The sequence below is a fragment of the Larimichthys crocea genome, chromosome XIII (assembly GCF_000972845.2).
Source record: "Larimichthys crocea isolate SSNF chromosome XIII, L_crocea_2.0, whole genome shotgun sequence".
NCBI classification, from domain to species: domain Eukaryota; kingdom Metazoa; phylum Chordata; class Actinopteri; family Sciaenidae; genus Larimichthys; species Larimichthys crocea.
Window position 1 is genome coordinate 40,423,423 of NC_040023.1, and position 18,464 is coordinate 40,441,886.

The 18,464-nt window shown below is 38.1% G+C and overlaps 1 protein-coding gene across 1 annotated transcript in view; it reads right to left on the bottom strand.

Moving 5' to 3' along the window:
* Positions 1-257: 257 nt before the first annotated feature.
* necab1 (N-terminal EF-hand calcium binding protein 1) overlaps positions 258-18,464 on the bottom strand; it is a 54,857-nt gene continuing 36,650 nt past the window's right edge. Inside the window, exons 6-13 of the mRNA XM_010737952.3 lie at positions 13,701-13,837; positions 8,791-8,912; positions 7,453-7,529; positions 5,572-5,619; positions 3,675-3,787; positions 2,302-2,379; positions 1,775-1,866; positions 258-811 (exon numbers count right to left, since the gene is read on the bottom strand). Coding sequence (XP_010736254.2) covers positions 783-811; positions 1,775-1,866; positions 2,302-2,379; positions 3,675-3,787; positions 5,572-5,619; positions 7,453-7,529; positions 8,791-8,912; positions 13,701-13,837 — 696 coding nt within the window. The 3' untranslated portion in view covers positions 258-782. The remainder of the gene's footprint in view (positions 812-1,774; positions 1,867-2,301; positions 2,380-3,674; positions 3,788-5,571; positions 5,620-7,452; positions 7,530-8,790; positions 8,913-13,700; positions 13,838-18,464) is intronic.

Below are 18,464 nucleotides of genomic sequence, written 5' to 3' on the forward strand. Positions count from 1 at the left end.
TGGGCTTATCTGGATACCAGGAGATGGATACACACAGGGAGCAGCAGACCAAGAATCTATCCAAGATACCCATAAGGGCCTTTATATTTTGATCATACACAATTTAAAATAAGTCTTTTCTGTCAAATAAATAACAAAGAGCTCTGTTATTTAGATGACCTGCTGGCAGACAAAAAAGAAAAAAAAAGAAAACAAAGGGTAAAAACATGTTGATGAGCTGCATAAAGATATAAAGAGTGAGACAGACACACGTGACATACACAACAATATAACGTCTTTATTTATGACCAACAGATTTTTATTGAATACATTAAATACATACAGAATAATGGTTTAATGAGCTCCCAGAGCTGCTACAGTTGATACAGTTACATCTGTCCTCTCTCTCTCTCCTCTCTCACACACAAACACACACACACACTCGCTGTGTCACGCACGCTTCAGCTCCCACGATCTACCCTGGGCTGCAGATGATATCACGTCAAACACAGTGATGATGTCAGAACATCAGATGGCTCTGATGAAGTCATTGCTTTTTTCTTTTTCTTTTGTTTTTTCGCCTAGGAGTGTAAACAAACACGCACATGTGGCCTATTTCAGCTAACACCTGACTATGAAGGAACATGGAGGTCATAAATTCGATACTAATCACCATGACTTCACGAGTTTGTGTTGAGTTAGTGTGTGTGTGTGTGTGTGTGTGTGTGTGTGTGTGTGTGTGTGGACTTTCAGATGCTCTCTGCACCTATCAGTGATGATCTGTGAAGGGTGCTCATCCACCTTCAGTTGTTGTTGAGGACCCACCATGAGGCTGCAGAAGAAGAATAAAAAGTTTTTCAATGGTCCTCAGAAATTACGCAAATTAATTAAACACTGAGCACATTCTCCTCACGCACAGTGTGCGTACTTTGTGTATTTGACAAATCTACTGAGGGCTGCCCTCTGCTCTGCATGAGTGCTTATGCGAAGTGGGTAATGATGCTTGTGAGATAGAATTAGGATCGATTTGTTGCAATAATACAGGAAAAATACCACAATGGGAATCATTATGAGTCAAAGTCTAAAATCTTTGACTGCTACTTCTCTTTTCACATAATTATCAGACACGGTTTGACAAGAAGGTGTGACACAAACAACAAGACAAAACCTCAACACAATAAAATAAACAGGAACAGCACAAAAGCAAGGAGCAACTTGCTTGTTTTCAGAGCTTACGAGCCCATCTCATGGACTTTCTCTGGAGTTGCTCAGGGTATCATGGAGAAGTTAGATTATATAAAGATTTATTAAATAGTTATTAAGATTAGAACATTAGTATTTCCATGATAAATAATCAACCCAATCCCCAGGAGGGTCATGAGATGTGGTTGAAAGGTTCCTTAAGTTAAGTAAGTAAGTGAGATTTTCTTTTCTCTTCTTTTTAATCTTCAAACTCCAAAGTTGAGAATAAAGCTTCACGCTCAATATTTACCCAAATCCTTTATCTGTCTATTCCAGCATTTCATTGTCCTCCCAGCATGACATTCTGTTATCTTTGAAAACTTTGGCATCCTGACTAGAATTTCAAATTACGTTCTGGGGGCTTTGAGGCTAATCTGTCTGCACAGGGTGTCTTTGTGACTGATGATAGACCTACCAAAGAGTGCATGAGGCTGAAGAGTTTACCCTTTAGAAGTGTCGGATCAGTCCGTTGACAGATATCTCATTAGATGTGATGGGTTTGAGTGTGGTGTGAGGGTAGAATCACACTAGGTGTTATAGTGAATGTTCTTACCAGGCACCAGCATGGTTGTTACGGACTCAGGAGTTTCCAGGAAGTCCACGTTCCCCCTCTGGAAGGTCTTACTGTAGTTGGTTTGCAGATGACTGTGCAGAGAAAAACATGCATAAAGACATTTTTAATTATTTGTAAATTATTCATAATGACACTCTGCAGGGCTATTTCCTGTCAACAAATGACCTATTCAAATAAAAATCAACAAACTAACTGAAGGATACAAAATATGTTAAGTCATCACATCTAATAATAAACCTGATGAGTCTTGAAGTATGCAATATTTAAGTTTCATTAGCGTTAATTCCTCTGTGTCTCTGCTCCCACCAACCTTACTGTAGGAGTGCCAATCTCGTTCTCCTCATTAGTTTCATTAAAGCTTCTCAAAGTACATCGTCACTAAACCCACCGTGAAGCAAACCTTCTCTCAGCGAGTTCAAGCTGAGCAAAGAAAATAATTTGGCGTTTTATTTGAACAAGCCACGGCGCATTAGTCATGATGCATATGGTGCTGGGCGAATACTTACTTCTTCCACACGTTGTTGTGCTCCCAGAATTCATAGAGAATGAAACGTGATTCATTCGCCAGCCGCTGAACTGCGATGCTGCAAAATGCAAAACAAGAAATGCAGTCACTAATTAGTGTGCTGCATCATGTTCCCCAACAGCTTCTCTGGCTGAGTTATGTCCTCAGATTATGATTATGTAGTGTTTTGTCTGAGATTTTAGTCTCATTTGAACTTGAATCGTGTAAATGTCATGCTGGCCTTTAGGCTGCTGCGTGTTGCTTGAAACCAAAGTGACAATTAAGATTTATTTCAAAGTTTACCACACAGGGTGATGGCCTGAGCAGATGTGTCTGATGCTACACTAAAGTCAGAGCATGTCTTCACTTTCGACAGGAACCATTTCACTCATGGTGTTTTATTTTAAAGTTTCATGGTTAATTCATCTTTGCATCATCTCCTGAAACATATGGAGACCTTATACTCTAGATTAATTCATATTAAAAAAGAAGGGCGGTGTTTAAATAGAGGATGATTTAGTTATACATCATGTTACAGGTACAGTAAGAACAAATGTATAATGTGTTGTTCCTGAAAGTGAAGCACCTCAAATTCATTGAAGATTACAGACATCTTAGTAGTTAAGGGACAAATGATCATTTCTATTTGAATTTCATTAAACATCCACAACCTGATTGCACTCGCAGAGCATTCAAGTTACTGAATAAGTTTGAATAAATTAATTTCTAGATTAGATCAGGGTTTTCCTTGTTTCCTGTCTGCCTCTTCACTATACACTGTCAATAATAGTCTTTGTAAAAACAACAAAACTAGTAGATGGACCTTGAGTTATTACTTTTGTTTCATATGATACTCATGTCAAGAATTAACTCATGTTTGAACATGTTCAATAAGATTTTATTTTGCTCCACAGATAAATGTCTTCCTCTGTTGTTATGTTTGGATAAAGTTGCAGAAACTACAACATGTTGAAGATGTACTTTTAATTGTCTCCATTGTGCTGAAAGCTCAAAGAAATACATGTATTTGTTTTAAGGCAAGGTATATAAAGAAATGTACTCCCACATGTAAAATTGCATATGTTGGATTTAATCTTTTTTGGAATCAAAATTTGTGACCCTGCTTGTCATGTCAAGTCAGTTTTTAATGTATCTCAAAATCACTAACACTAAAAAAAAAGCATCAGTAACAGCAACAGAGGAAGGACGGACATGCAGAATATGTCCCATATATAGATAATATACAAAAAAATGCTAAATGTTACATGTCTTGTTCATGTCTTTATTCAGATGTGTCTTTTTACTTCTGTGCCCCTCTTGTTAAAAATGTGAAAGACTAAACATATCACCAGAACAAAGAGAATATAAACTGACTGTAGACATCCAGTCTGGGCGCAGGCACACTCCATGTACTGTCTGAGAGCCAAACGAAACTCCTCCAGCTCCTCCTCCAGTACCGAGAGCTGCCTCTGGACTATCAGGATGTGCTGCAAAGACAAAAACACGGAAAGACGTGCAAAGTCAGAAGGTCAGGATTTGCTTCTGGCAGGGAGAGAGTCTGACAGAGGCGCAGTGGACGGTGGTAGTGTATATTTTACAATATGGTTTATAATAACTACAATTCAACATCCGAGCATGTCAAGATCGATATAAGGAAACATTTTGTCCTCTTCTCTTACATTTGAGAGTACCTGAGAGAGAAAAACTAAAGCATCTCTATGTTGTATAAAGACATAAAGAGCAGAGAACAACATGACCTGACACAATCATGACAACAGAAAGCCTGCTAATCATTTCCTGTGACTCATGAGGAACTGTTGACAGAGGCAGAGAAGCTGATGGGAACAGGAGGTGAAAAGTCTGCCCGTTGGCCTGACGTACGCTGTGTGTATGTGTGTGTCAGCGATGTGTGTGTGGCTGTTTAAATGCCTCAGGACTCTCTCAGTGGTTAATTTGGGAGACACACACACACTAGCAAACACAAGCACTCATGCATGTAAACACACACACAAACACAGTCACACCATCACACATCAGGGTTGTGGGTCAGGACTGGTTTTCTCTCTGGAGCACATTTATTCCCAGTGACACACACAAATTACATATTGATTAATTTCACACACATGCTGACAAGTCTGCATCAAGCCAGTGATCAGACATGACAGCATCATGTAATATTCATATGCATGGTCTTATTGCTGCTGTGCTATGATACTTATGGCGCACACTGTGATACTAACCAGTCCTTTGAAAGGATGTATGAGCTTTGAACTGTTCTCTGGGTGCAGCTTCTCCGCTGTGAGGATATTTCTATCATTGTAAACTGAATCTCTGGTTTTAGGACTTGGTGTTTTATCTTAGGGATCAGGGGAAATTGTGACAGAGACAAATCTCTCTTGGTCAAACAAGCTAAACCTGTAGAAATCAGACTGTGTTTGTGTTTTAATTCAAATGAAGTTTCTTGTACTGGTTTGTTTAAATAGCCTGGAGCAGAATAAGACATATTTTGCATGAACACCTCTCTTCATGAGATAAGCCTAAAATTCTTTTATGCACATCTTGAACAATGTTATGTGATTTAGAGTCTTATTTCCCATTTTCCAAAAATAATTAGATTAATAGTTGGTTCTAGTTTTCTTATTTTTGAATCAAACTCTCAATAAACGCTCCTCTTTGTGTCTTTGAGAAGAAATCCTACCGCGAGTGTTTATGATGGTCTGCTGTGATTGTCACTCTATATCGCTATAGACAGTCTCTCAGCCATGAAGTGAGCGATATGAAGCTTGGCTGGAAATAACAGTCTCTCCTTTGTTTTGACATGTAGACAATGAAGTTAAACAAAGAGTGATAACATGCACATAAACACCTGCACACTGCGTAGTTAAAAACACCTGCACAGAAGCCTGGAGGACGTTCAATCTGTCAGTTTACAGCTAAAACAAACATATGCCTTGGTATGTTATATTATATGTTCTAAAACACTGGAATAAAGTATTATCAACGTTTTTCATAAGAGCTTTCTGTCCTCTCTTTACCTTTGAGCGTGTTCCCGTAGTGACTGTGATTAAAGATAAAGCGAGAGTGTAAGGAAGATGGGAATACACCTCTGTCAAGTTACATCCCTGCTGTTGCTATGACAACAGCTGATAATAACCGAGTGGTTATTATCAGCGTGGCCTCCCTTTTGGTAATACTCCACTACATGAGATCAGAGTGACACAGAGTGGTCAACTGCAGCATAAGAGTCAGGAAGTCAATTAAAAAAACTAACCGATTTGCTCTCCAGGACCTCCTCTTCAACAGGCTCCAGACGAATCTCCTGCAGAATGATAAGAAGAAAAAATATCGATACATCCATAAAAAAAGATGTAAATTGGCTCACACTGAAAATAACAGCAACACATTTAGCTTCAAACAATGTTTAAAAAACTGGTGTGAATTTTCGAGTCGCTTTTTTTTGCACATTTACAACAATATTTGTCAAATTAGAGATATTTTAAATATTTAAATCCAAATGTTAAATGTTACACCTAAATGTTAAATGTTAAATCTAAATGTTAGATCTAAATGTTAAATCTAAATGTTAAATCTAAATCTAAATGTTTCGGGTGAAATAATTATTTAACTAATATGCAAATTCAAATGCCGGTAACCAGAGGTATCAATAAAAAAAAAATAAAAAGCTCAAGGAGGTCAGAGCGTGTTTACAGTTGCAAATAACAAATAAAACCCATCTTATCCGGGGAAATGGACTCTTGGACATGGATTATCGTGATAACAATTACCTAGTAATTTAAGACAAACAGATTATAAAACAGCAAACACAACTGTCTTTGTGTAGTAGAAATATGTTTTTTTTTCTATGTCTAATTCCTGAATCAATTATCAACCCCTGAAATTTATCTTTTAAATCCTCTGTACAGAGGGAACCACATTTATATGTGTGAATTCAATAAAAGAAACTTGTGTTTTTTTCTATGTATGTTTCTATTCAGTCATCATTTTTTCATTCACTCATCTATTGGTGTTTTTCTTGAAACCCTAGGATGAGTAAAGTATCAGGAACAGAAGGGGATTCTAAATGCTGATTAGAGAGACCATGAAGGATGACCAGAGTAAGGTAAAGGGTTTCCAGATGTGAAACGTCCGGCTTCATCTTTCTATGTTGTGCAAGATTGTCTCCTGATATTAAACTGTGAACTGAAGATCAACTTATTGTTTGTTGTGTGTATTCAGCTGCTTGTCTCTTGGTCCAAAAGATTCAATAACATCATTAATAAAATGATACAATAATAGAATGACATATTTGAAACAATAATAATGATAGAGAATAACAGGAAAGGACACAATAATAGGAAATAATAATAATATAAAGATATTAAGAAAAATATAATCTGTATTAACCTCAAATTCTATTTAATCTAATGAGTATTATTATAAATATTATATTGCCACCTATAATATGTTTGCAGCTCAGTTTCAGCTTCTATCACATGTTTTGTTTGGTGTGGCCAATCAGCCTGCTTCCCTCTATTTAGTCAAAACTAATAGATATAAAAACTATTTCATACTATTAGCCATAAACTAACCTTTTTACTTTATATTTATTGATTTTCTCACTTCTTTTCACTTTGTACTTATTGTGTTTGCAGTATGTTTATCCTCTGGTCTTGTTTCTCTGCTGTCCTTTGTGTGAAAAAGTGACTAATTGATTAATTGATCACAGAAAATAAAGGATCAAACAAGAATAGATCAATCTGATGAAAGGTCAAAGCTTTTCTGGGTCATATTCAATTTCATATACCAAGTTACACCATAGTTGGAGCTCTGAGACATTTTATAACGTGTTGATTTACAACAGATTTCATACTACATTCAACACGTGCAGATAGCAGCTCTGAGAGTCTCATATTTCCCGTATACTCTACATATGTGTATGTGTTTGTACGTGGGAGGGTGTTGTTGAGTTGCGGTAATTTGTTAATATTGTTGTGAGATTTGTGGTTAATCTGAGAGAGTGATGTAAAGACCAGATGGCTGGCGTGGTGAGAGGAGACAGACAAAGACAAAAATAACAGGACCTGAAGCAAAAAGAAGAAGAAGAAGGCAGGAAAGAGAGGACGGGAAGTGTTGGGGAAAAAAAGGAGGTCACCTTTTGCTCTAGACGGTCGATAAGCTTCTGCAGTCTGTTGACCTGGATCATCCACTGGCTGTCTTCATCATAAACACCTAGTGGAGAGACACAGAGAGCACTGCTTTTAGATGGAAAGAGTAAACAACAAAGGTGAGGGGATGAAAGGCGCTGCACACATCCACTGTATTTTAAACACATTTTCCTCAATTGATTGTTAATAGTGGCGGTGCGCCAGAAGACATTCCTTTCATGTAAGGGAACGCACAACCACACCGATCAATGGAAAAGCTTTGAGGCCTGTAATCGAAGTTTATAGAGGCTCTACAGTTGTGTCACAAATCTCCTAGCAACCACGGCTGGTGTCATGATGGAGGTCTAATAGAAAGCAGACTGTGTGCAAACAACAGATAAAACATTACAACTAGCAGGCTGGAAAATAGAAATAACTGGAAAAAGACAACTCATCAGTTATATAAGAAAGAGGCGAGAAGCGAATCTGCTGAAAAACGTCAATTTGTCTGCACATTAAGATTATTTTCAGGCGGTAAACAGTGTTATCACAGTTATGTTACAACTGAAAGGATGCTGATGGCAATTATTTGTGAGTTTTGTCCTTATTCCACCCTCTGTACTAACTCTGAAAGTTTTCAGGATGTAGTGTGTTCACGCCGCAAGAAAGTAAAGAATAATAACACTATGAATTTACTATGAAAATGAGTGCACATTGTGTAGTACATAGCACAGGATTAAGAATGGTAAGATTACAGGACAACCACACGAGCAGACCACATAACGCAGTTAGCTACAAGTTCATTTTGACATGTCACAGTAAGAAGATCGCACATTTAATTAATAAAAAAATGAATTGCATTTAGTTTCAGGGTCATGGTATTGTTTACTGGCTCACTTGAATACTAGCTCACTGCCATGGCTCACTTGGACCTCTAAATACAACAGAGCCATCAGTAACAATATATTCAAATATTTATGACATACTAGTATTTTAAAATATAATGCAAATAAACTGTATTAGTCACCATAATGGAAGTCAAATTTAATAATAATAATGGTCCCAAATCTCAAATTTGTCTTTATAAAAGGAGGCCACAACTCTCTAAGACTCTTTTTAAGTGTCTCACTCGAGTTTCTCTCTCACACCCACGCGACCTTCCCTCCCTTCCCGTGCTTGCTGTGGAGTCACACTGACTCTGGTCCAGCAGATTTTTTTTTTTTTTACTGCTGGCAGCTACAAGACAACACAGCTCAAGAGTGGCGCACAGGATGCACTTAATTAAGCATAGTGCAGCACAACAGAACATGGTACTGCTGAGTTATACGAAGAACGTATAAAGTCACCTGAGTTGATGAGACTGAGGAGAGGGTTGTTAGGAGAGAGGCTGCTGTTCCTCTGAAGCCTCCGATTGGAGCGACGACCTGACCATTGAATGGACAAAACTTCTGGCTTTAATGGTCCCTGTCTGGAGGAAAAAACATATTTCTTTTTAAATTGTTGTGAGTTAAAAAGCCTTTTTGGTCTGGGTTTTTGTGGTACAGAATAAATAACAGACGTGAAAAAGATTCCTTGCTTGGATTTTGTCTCTTCTGACTTGCATAAATAAACATAAATATGCCTCTGTAATTAAACTGACAATATAAAACAGAACCTGATAAGCATTCAGTCATTTTCACCCTCACGGGGTGAAATGTTTCAGAGTTTTTGTGTTCCTACCAACCTGTCTTTTTGTTGAAGTGAGTGAAGGACGCTGTCTCATGAATAGATGTCTCAGCTGAGAAGAAATTCAGCAAACCTGAAGTCATGTTATGTTTGTATGTTGTGTTGATGTGACAGTGATGCTAATGCTAGTGACAAGGTACATGCAGCCGTAGGGTGACATCACCTAAGATTTATCTTAGGCCTGTCAAGTTGTTCAGTCCAATATTGTGAGAAGACCTCAGTGTATGTGAGCAGGTAAATGCGTATACACATGTTTATGTGTGTGTGTTTTGGGCAAATGAAGGGGAAAAGGGTACTTTATGACCAATATAAAGGCTCTTTTTACTTCACATTATATGTTATTTTTTTGTTTCAGCTTATGCCTTAACCCATGAACAATGTTTAATACTTCAAGATGAAGTTAAATGCAATTCATTCAAAATACAATATTCATAGTCAAAACACTTTCTGGTGGTTTTAATTTGGATTCAAATTATTAAACTACAGCTTAGCTTCTGGACTGGAAATAGGGGAAAACAGCCAGCATGTCTCTGGCAGACAGATTTATTAATGGGAGCTGGTTACCATGTTCAAAGATGGTGCTCAATTTATTCCAATGAAAGTTGCTCACTGGCGAAAAAAAGTAATTGTCAACTGGAGATCATGTTCTGCTGGCTGAGCCGGTTGACTTTGTGTTGGCACATGTGAATGGGATAAAGTAATTCAATTTCATTTCCCAAACGTTATTTTCGTTTTTCGTTTTGTTTTCAAGTAAGAAAAAATGGCGGCCTGCCTGGTCACAGACTTTCTCATATTACAGCTTAACAACTACAATGATATGTTTCTGAAAACATTTGACCCTTTTTATGCTAAATTACAAAATAAATATCATGCTGTATGGAAGAAGTCTTGGAAAACTGGTGACTGATATCATAATCCTTTTAGAAAAGTGTTTATTGAGGTAATAAATTACACTATAAATCACTTTTTTTTTGGCATTGCTGCCTGCTGGTCATTAGAAAGAATGCAGGTTTAAGACGCTTGGGTGTGGACACAGCTCTGAAGCTCTGTCCACAGACACAATAACCACAAAAACTACAGCGACTGCGGCTTATGTGACTATTTCTTGACAGAAAGCCAAGCTAACTTTTTTCCCCTGCTTCCAGACGTTACCTGCTAACTGGCTACTTTCTGTAGATTGTCACACCAACATGAAAGCGATATCAATCTTCTCATCTCAGTAAGTGTACTGTAACTGTACAATACGTCTCATATAGAGGGAGGTCATTTAGAAAAAAATCCTTTTGTGACTGTGGTAGCTCCATATGACACCACTTATTAAAAGATTTTAAATACTCCTTTCCACATCTGGGAGAAATGCATTATAATTAATCCCCAAGCTGCAGTCAAATGTGCGTGTATGCCTGATGTATGGAGGAGGAACCGGTGGCGGGTCCCTCTTGTTCTGCCGGTGAGTCATACTGTATTCTCGGCTATGTAGCAACTTTCATTTCTAAAACCGTCTGAGACCGGTAATAGGGCTAAGATCAGCAGCCTTTGCATCGTCATGTTCCTCCCACAACCTTTATGTCAACTAAGAGGGAGCACGAGGAGGTTTAGAGCTAAAGAGCAAACTGTGCTGCCAAAATTAGCAGAGGGGTAATGAGATCCAGGACCTCTTTGTCCATATCTGACCTGTTCCAACTGTGTTTGAAAGCTGGAAAATGAATGACATCAATTAAAGAAAGAAAATAAAAATGACATTTTTATGGAAAAATTTTATAAAATGTTGAATTTTGTGAGGAAAGGAGTATTACTTTTGAAATGAACAGCACAACTTATGAATACAAAGCCAAAGCTCTGCTCTGAGTCATATAATGCATCTATGAATACGATCTCTTATTGGTCCTCTTCACACATAGAAAACTGACCACAGAAACCTATTTAAAGCCACCAGAGAAAACAGCCAGATCCTCAGCACTTAGATGCATGAGGGAATTTTCAAGAGCGGCAATTTAGAGAAGGATGCTGGCGGAGAAGATGCTGCTCTGGGAGCGAGGGACAGTTACACTTTGAAATAGCATGATAGAGAAATGGAGAGAAAGAAACATTAAGAGGAGGTGAGGAGAGGAGAGGGAAGAAAGAGAGTCTCAGATGTCAGCTATCCAAGCCATCATTTTCTGCCTCTGAGGATAAGTGTAAACATAGTCATGGTGAGAAAAGGGACTAGAGAGCACAAAAAATCCTGCAGGAATCCTTTTAAACTAAATTAATGTGAAAACATGTCAAACAAAATACTGCAAGAGCAATGAATGAATGTCATGATTTTGTCAGTTTTGGACATAATGTAGAAAACATACTGGACATAATTTGACAAAAGGCAGAACCAGTGATAATAGGGACCACCTCATACTGAACCAGTCACTGTCTGAAGTGAAGGTGCTCGTCAGGTAGTCTGGCTTTAAATAAACTGCTTTGTCAGATGGTTGAGGAATTGAAACCCTCTCTCCTCCCCCTAGTCCCCATACTGGAACCAAGTCCTCTGTGGCTGTGAAATGAAGCCAATGCTTCAGAAACTGCAGTTCCTAGAAAGTCCACTTAAACTACGTAACGAGTCTTTATAAGCCTCCATATTAAAATGCCCAACTACCCAGCACGAATAAACCTGTTACTACCTGATACTGGTCTCTATAGCTGTTTTACCCATTCATGAGATATATAAGTCACCCTTTCAAATTATAATAAGCATTGAATGACAGGTGGGTGCTATCACATGTGGCTTGTTTACGAAACCAGCAATTTGAAGTATTGTTGTAACCACAGCCCCATATACTATATAGAGTGAACTACCATGCCTAGTCAATGTTTGGGGTCTACCACTGGCTAAACCCAAACCTTTAAACACTTTGTTAGAAGGAAAATAATCTGTTCAGAGAAAGTCTGGATTTCAAATTGTGCTAGAACCTATAACTGGTTTATTGCTTTCGGTTCAACATGATCATGAGCAAAGTTTGTTTCTCATGAATGGAGCGTTGGCAGAGGTTGGCAGCAAATCTCTGCCCAGCCGTCGAAACTGCAGCTCAAATGTGAACAAATGATGAGACACAAAAAGGCTGTGCGTCATCACCTGTCCTTTAAATACACCATGAACACAGACTTTACCTGCAGGGTCCGACCCACGTACATGTTCTCCCTCTCTCTGAAACACACATATGAAATCTAATGCGCTTACACACTGGTGAGTCATCATCACTAATGAACTGAGTACACCAGGGGCATGCCTGAATTCTTATCGCAGGCGCAGACTGATCGAGTACTGCATGCACCCCCATGTGTGCGCGCACACACACACACACACATAGTGCCTCAGTTTTAATCATCAACTGTCCTCTCTTCTCACACAGGGAGTGCCAGCAGGGATGAGTGTTAATTATCGGTCGGAACATTTATAAACATGCTAATGATTAGATCATAACCACATGAACTAAACTGTAATTGTCAATCTGACATGTGAACACCTTTAAGATAAATGTTAGCGTATGTCCAGTGTGTAAAATTTCAGTGGATCTATAACATTTGACAAATTATCTCAAAGTTGCTATGGCAAACACATTAGCAAATAGTTCCCTCTGTTCCAATCCAGCAGACACAGAGCAACATCAGCACTGAGCGTCAACTTCTGATGGAAACATCTGGCTATGAAGCTGCTAAACGCTCGCTAAATTTGTCTAACTCCTGTTTGGTACATGTCAGAGGGGCAAGACAGTGACAATAAAGTTGTAGACCATAAAACCCAAACAAATAGCTCTGCAGCAAAGTGGAGGACTGCAGAGTTGTTAATAATCCTCTGGGTTTTTCCACTATGAATGTTTCATATTCTGACCAGTCAGTTCATCCATTCTTACAAAATACTGATGAAAGCAGCTTTGAAGCACAGTGTAAATTTATTAATGTGAAAAATAAGCACTGCAAAAGTTTTTCTTCTGATGCAATGGAAAACATTGCAGTCTGGCTATTACTTTAGCAGTAATTTATTACTATACCCAATAAAATAAGAAAATAATTAAAATAATCTTCCTTGTATTCAGTTGTGGTTTTTTGGTCGCCATAATTTAATTCTCTCAAGTCTTGGCAATCCCTTTTTAATTAGCCCCATCTGCTTTGCATAATTCCCAATAGGAAGGGGATTCATTGTGATCAAATTATTGAAGGATTATAGATAACTGCTGGATTACAATGAGGAGCAGGTGATCATAACAAATACTGGTAAGAACCTGTGTTGTTGCAGTGCACCTTGGATAAAAGCATCATTTAAGTCTAAAATGTGGGATGTAAATTAGTGTGTGTGGTTTGGACAAAATTGTTAGACTAGCTGTGAGAACTGTAATTATGGATGGCATTGTACAATACAATTTGTCCATGTTTTAATGACTAATGTGTGAGTGTGTGTGTGTGTGTGTGTGTGTGTGTGTGTGTGTGTGTGTGTGTGTGTGTGTGTGTGTGTGTGTGTGTGTGTGTGTGTGTCAGTGGGACCAGAAAAATTTGTTCTTACTTTTCCTGGCGGGTCTGCTCAGCTGTGGTTTCCATGGCACACTCGAGCGAGCTTTGAAGTGAATGAAGCTGATTGGTTGTCTCCTTCAGCAGGAAGCGGGTCACAAACTGCTCCAGGTGGGTGGACTCCTGATAATCCTGTCAATCAAGAGGAAGGGAAGCAAGGAGGTGGAGGAGGCAGAGGAGGAAGAGTTAGTGTAGGAGGAACGATAAAGAGAAAGGATGATAGAGGAAAGAGAGCAGTGACAAGTTTCACATGCCAGTCAAAAGTCACTCAGATTTCCCCTGCTTATTAAAAGACGTCAACAAGGTCATCAATTTAGAAAGGATTAAATTTAGAAAGGAAACAACTGCAGCAGAGAGGAGGAAAAACAAGAAGAAGGAAGAGGGAGGAAGTGTGCACTTCTGTTGTATTCATCCACTTTACTGGAGACAAAATTATTACTTATTCATTCATTGATTTAAGTCATTAATAAACTCTATATGTGTCAAACTTGCCAGCACAGTTAATATTTTCAAACAAAACTGGTCTGACTTTGATAAAGTGTATCAACTGCTTCTAATTAGCATTTAAATTGCCTAAAGAGCCTGGTGTTTTGGTTTAATGACAACATTGTAATAGATTTATAAAATATTAGACTGTCAACTGGACTTATTTCCATTGTTGTCTCATTTATTTTAAACAGGTGATCAGTCTGCACTTTCATAAAGTTAGAGGACTTTAAATATTATATTATATTATATTATATTATATTATATTATATTATATTATATTATATTATATTATATTATAATTGGTGCAACAGAAGATATCCTAACTTTTGCCATAATGCAACTCAGCAGCATCTTTCATTAAACCTTCTCCTTATTGTAAAATGCCCCCAGGTTTACAACTCATATACTAACTTTGAGTTTATAACACAGGTTTCCTGTCAAATATTTAAAGTGTGATGACATCTTCATCTGGGTTAGACTTTAGAAAGCTCCTCTACAAGAAGACTTCACACAGCTGCTTCGCCATGATGAATAAGATAACCTTTATGTCTAAAATCAGTTCCTTTAAGAAATGTTATTGTTGTTATTGTTGTAATAACAATGTTATTATATGTTAATTAAAACCACAACAAAAGCTATAACATCATTGTTGGACGAAAAAAATATATATAATAAAACACTATTAAATATGCAAATTTAAGTGCAATGATAAACTTCTCCACAAACATAGTGTATTAAAATCTGATCATTATATGGTTTTAAAATATGGTCTATCACGAAGGACCATATCCTGTCACTAACACTGACTCTAAGCCTCAACAAGCAATTTGAGGTTCAATATCTTGCTCAAAGACGCATCGACTGGGCTACGAGGAGCCAGGAATCTAATCAGCAACCTTCTGATTACTAGACAACCTTCACTTTAGCAACAGCCATCTGTAAAGAACCATAACTATACCACTTGCATGAATCTGGCAAAACAGACATCTGGATAAGGTTTGGAGATGACATGTTCACATGGTCTGTGTAATAATACACTTTTAGAATAAATTGCACCTTCAATGAAAATCAGAACTAAGAAATCATTCCAGGGTATATTTATTCCTCCGCAGGTGTTTGTGTTTGTTCACAAAGCTGATATATAAATAAATAAAACTCAATGACATTTTGGAGAGGCGTCATTTGCTATGCCTGCACCAGAGCAGGAGGGCTGAGCATTGCTAATCAAAGGACACTGAGCAATGCGCGGCACAACAGCGTTTGCCGTTTCTACACCACACCTGCTCCAACAGTACTGAGCACTGTGACTGTTTGTATGCAACTGTGTGTGAGGAGTTTAAAGGGAAGTGTTCATTTAAATTAGATTAGAGAATGACCAATGCATGAATAGGAACATGTGTTTGTGTGCGTGTGGATGTGTTTGGTAAATACCATATTTTCAGAAAATGCAATGAAGATGATGTACACACACACACACACACACACACACACACATACTAATAACAGTATGTTGAGCTCGAGTCTTCCTGTGAGACAGCTGAACTCTCAACAGCTTCTCCAGAATACAGAGCAGATCATTAGTCTCTGGCTTTTTTCTTTGGTACTATCCAAAAGCAAATCGAATCAAAGATTGAACATCTTGTCCTAAAATAAACAACCTGAAGTCTGTTTTTCAAAAGAACAAAATGCACAAAACCGCTCGCTGTGTAACAGGTTGCATTTTAAAAACCTATCATTGTTATCTGTCAGGTATTATTTGATCTCCTGGCATTCAGCACACATGCACATGAATGCACATTCACCCAGAGAGAGTGAGTCACAACAAAACTGGCAAAGGTCACTCTCCTGTCTACCATCTGAGTATAGATTACCTCCTGTGATCTGAACCTTTATGTGTGTGTGCGTGTGTGCGTGCATGCATGCGTGTGTGTGTCCACATCTCCAATCTGCACTCATTTTAAACAGTTTAAAGTCTACCTGATTATTTTTTTCCTTTTTGCATTTCCCTTGATCTTTCATTTTTAGTCATACAAAAGGTCAAATGAGCGCTTTGTTGGAGGCACTGCTGCTACAGTCACATTTCACATTTTTTTAAGCATTAAAGGGCTATGACTTTGTAACCCCCACTCTGCCACACAATCATAACTCAGACCTTAGTCATTTTAAAACCCTGATTGCAAATCATCATCAAATAATGCTGAAAGCTGACTGCGCTCCAGCGATAGATTCATCACTAAGTTTATGTGAAAAGTTCTTCCTGAGAAACTACAGGCTAGTTTCCAGCTGTATTCCTGCTACACTGAATGCTAGCCACAAGGCCACACGCCTTATAGTGATTATCCTCGGCTGCATTTTTAAAAATTTGTTCAGAGAGAGGGAGCTAGTATAGTTTTGGGGTTTAGTTGCATATTAGGAAACCTAATATTAGCCTGAAACATGACTCTGAATGTCATGTTTCAGGCTAATAAGTCACTACTCTCTTTTAGCTCTATTTTTGGTGTTTACCAACTCCTGGGGGAATAATGATTCATAATTTGAGACAGATTATGAACAGTAAACCAAGTGTCATGTCAGATGTGGCAGATGTTAGCTCTATTACTCATTGTTTTAAATGGGTCAAATGTTAGTAGGCTAACGTTAGGCTAATCTACATACATATCACTTAGTCTGTGCGGTGCAACCGGTTTTAATTTAGTGATATGTAAATCTTTGTGTGAACAGTTGCAAAACCAGCTCCTGTACATTTCACCAACCAACGACAGTGCTTGCTTTAATTATTTTATTTTACCTCCATGAATAAAAGTCTTTGGTATTCTGGCTCCTTTTTCTAGCCTGATACTAGACTACAATCAACCGTGAAGCGTGAGAACAAAGCAGCTTCCTCTAGCGGCAGGTGAGAAACACCTGAGATCTGCAGAGAGAGGTTTGAAATCAAAGCTGAAGTATGTTGTGTATGGAAAGCCTGTAAATAGCTTTGGCAGGCATAGCTGTATAAAATGAAAGCCTGAGTGTCTCAGCACAGAGACGTACACATGCCTGGCTCGGATTTTGATGCAAAATCTCATTACAGCTCCCCCGCACATGTGTATGGATGTTAGTGTTGTTGATTGTGCACGCACACACAAATTAGGTTGTGCATATGTAAGTTCACACAAATGCACACTAACAACCCCCCCTCTTTGAAAAATGCAAATGCACACATGCAGCCCCCTCATACACATCCACAGCCAGAGACCACCCACTCAAATACACAGTTCAACAGAGACGACCAAGCTTTAGCCTGTGACGAATTCAGCATCTGTTCTTCTTTTTGCACAGCCAATACTTGCGAACAGACAGAGAAATACAGCTTGTCATACATTTTTCATTTTCTTTTCTTGGGCTATGACTCATTTTAGGATCACAGGAATCATTTATGGCCTAACACATGCTTTATAGAAGGGAAAACTATGAATTATGCTTCAAGGAGTACACTATAGCAACGTGAAATTGCAGTCCAGTGTTGTAAAGTTAATGCCTTGGTCAATAACGCCTCAGTTCTGTCCAATTTGTTCAGAGTAATTTGTTTTCATTTGAGCTCAAATATCCATTTTGTACTTTATGTCTGTGAAGAAACAACAAGTGAAGAGTGTCTTGATGGGGAAAAAAATGATTTGTGAGATTGACTGCAGAAGTGTTTGGAGTCCTGTTTTCCCTGTGCACTTCATGAGAGCTGACATTAGAAGTCCACATCAAGCTGAATTATCCCTTTTCAAATGACAAAATCTTACATCCATTCTGCCTCTGCTGTTCCTTCTCTTTCTCTCCTGCTGTCTCATTTTCCGACCTTAACTATTTTCTTGGAAAACAGAACGATAATTTGAGGTGCAATTTGATTTTCGCACCTTATCACAGCTCGGTGCATGTTGAGGTCGTTGAATGATTGCAAAGGGATTGCATTGTAGCTGTTTCATTTCCTTCATAAAACTGAAGGCTGAATCTTTGCTGTGCTTTTGTAGGTCTGAACCTTTTTGAAACCTATTTCAAGAAAAACACCTTTTTCTTGGACTGGAAACTTAAATAGTTTTTCTACTACTTCATTTATTCATTTATAATCACTGTTGTCTTTATTCTGTCCACACGTCCAGTGTCCATTTACTAAACTCAAATCTTTAACTGCCATTGCCATTTATCTTTGTTTCTGAGGTGTTGAAGTTGGATGTCACCACGTGTTACTTCTTTATCTGCTAATAAAAAAACTACCAGTGACAAATGAACAGTTTGACTCCCA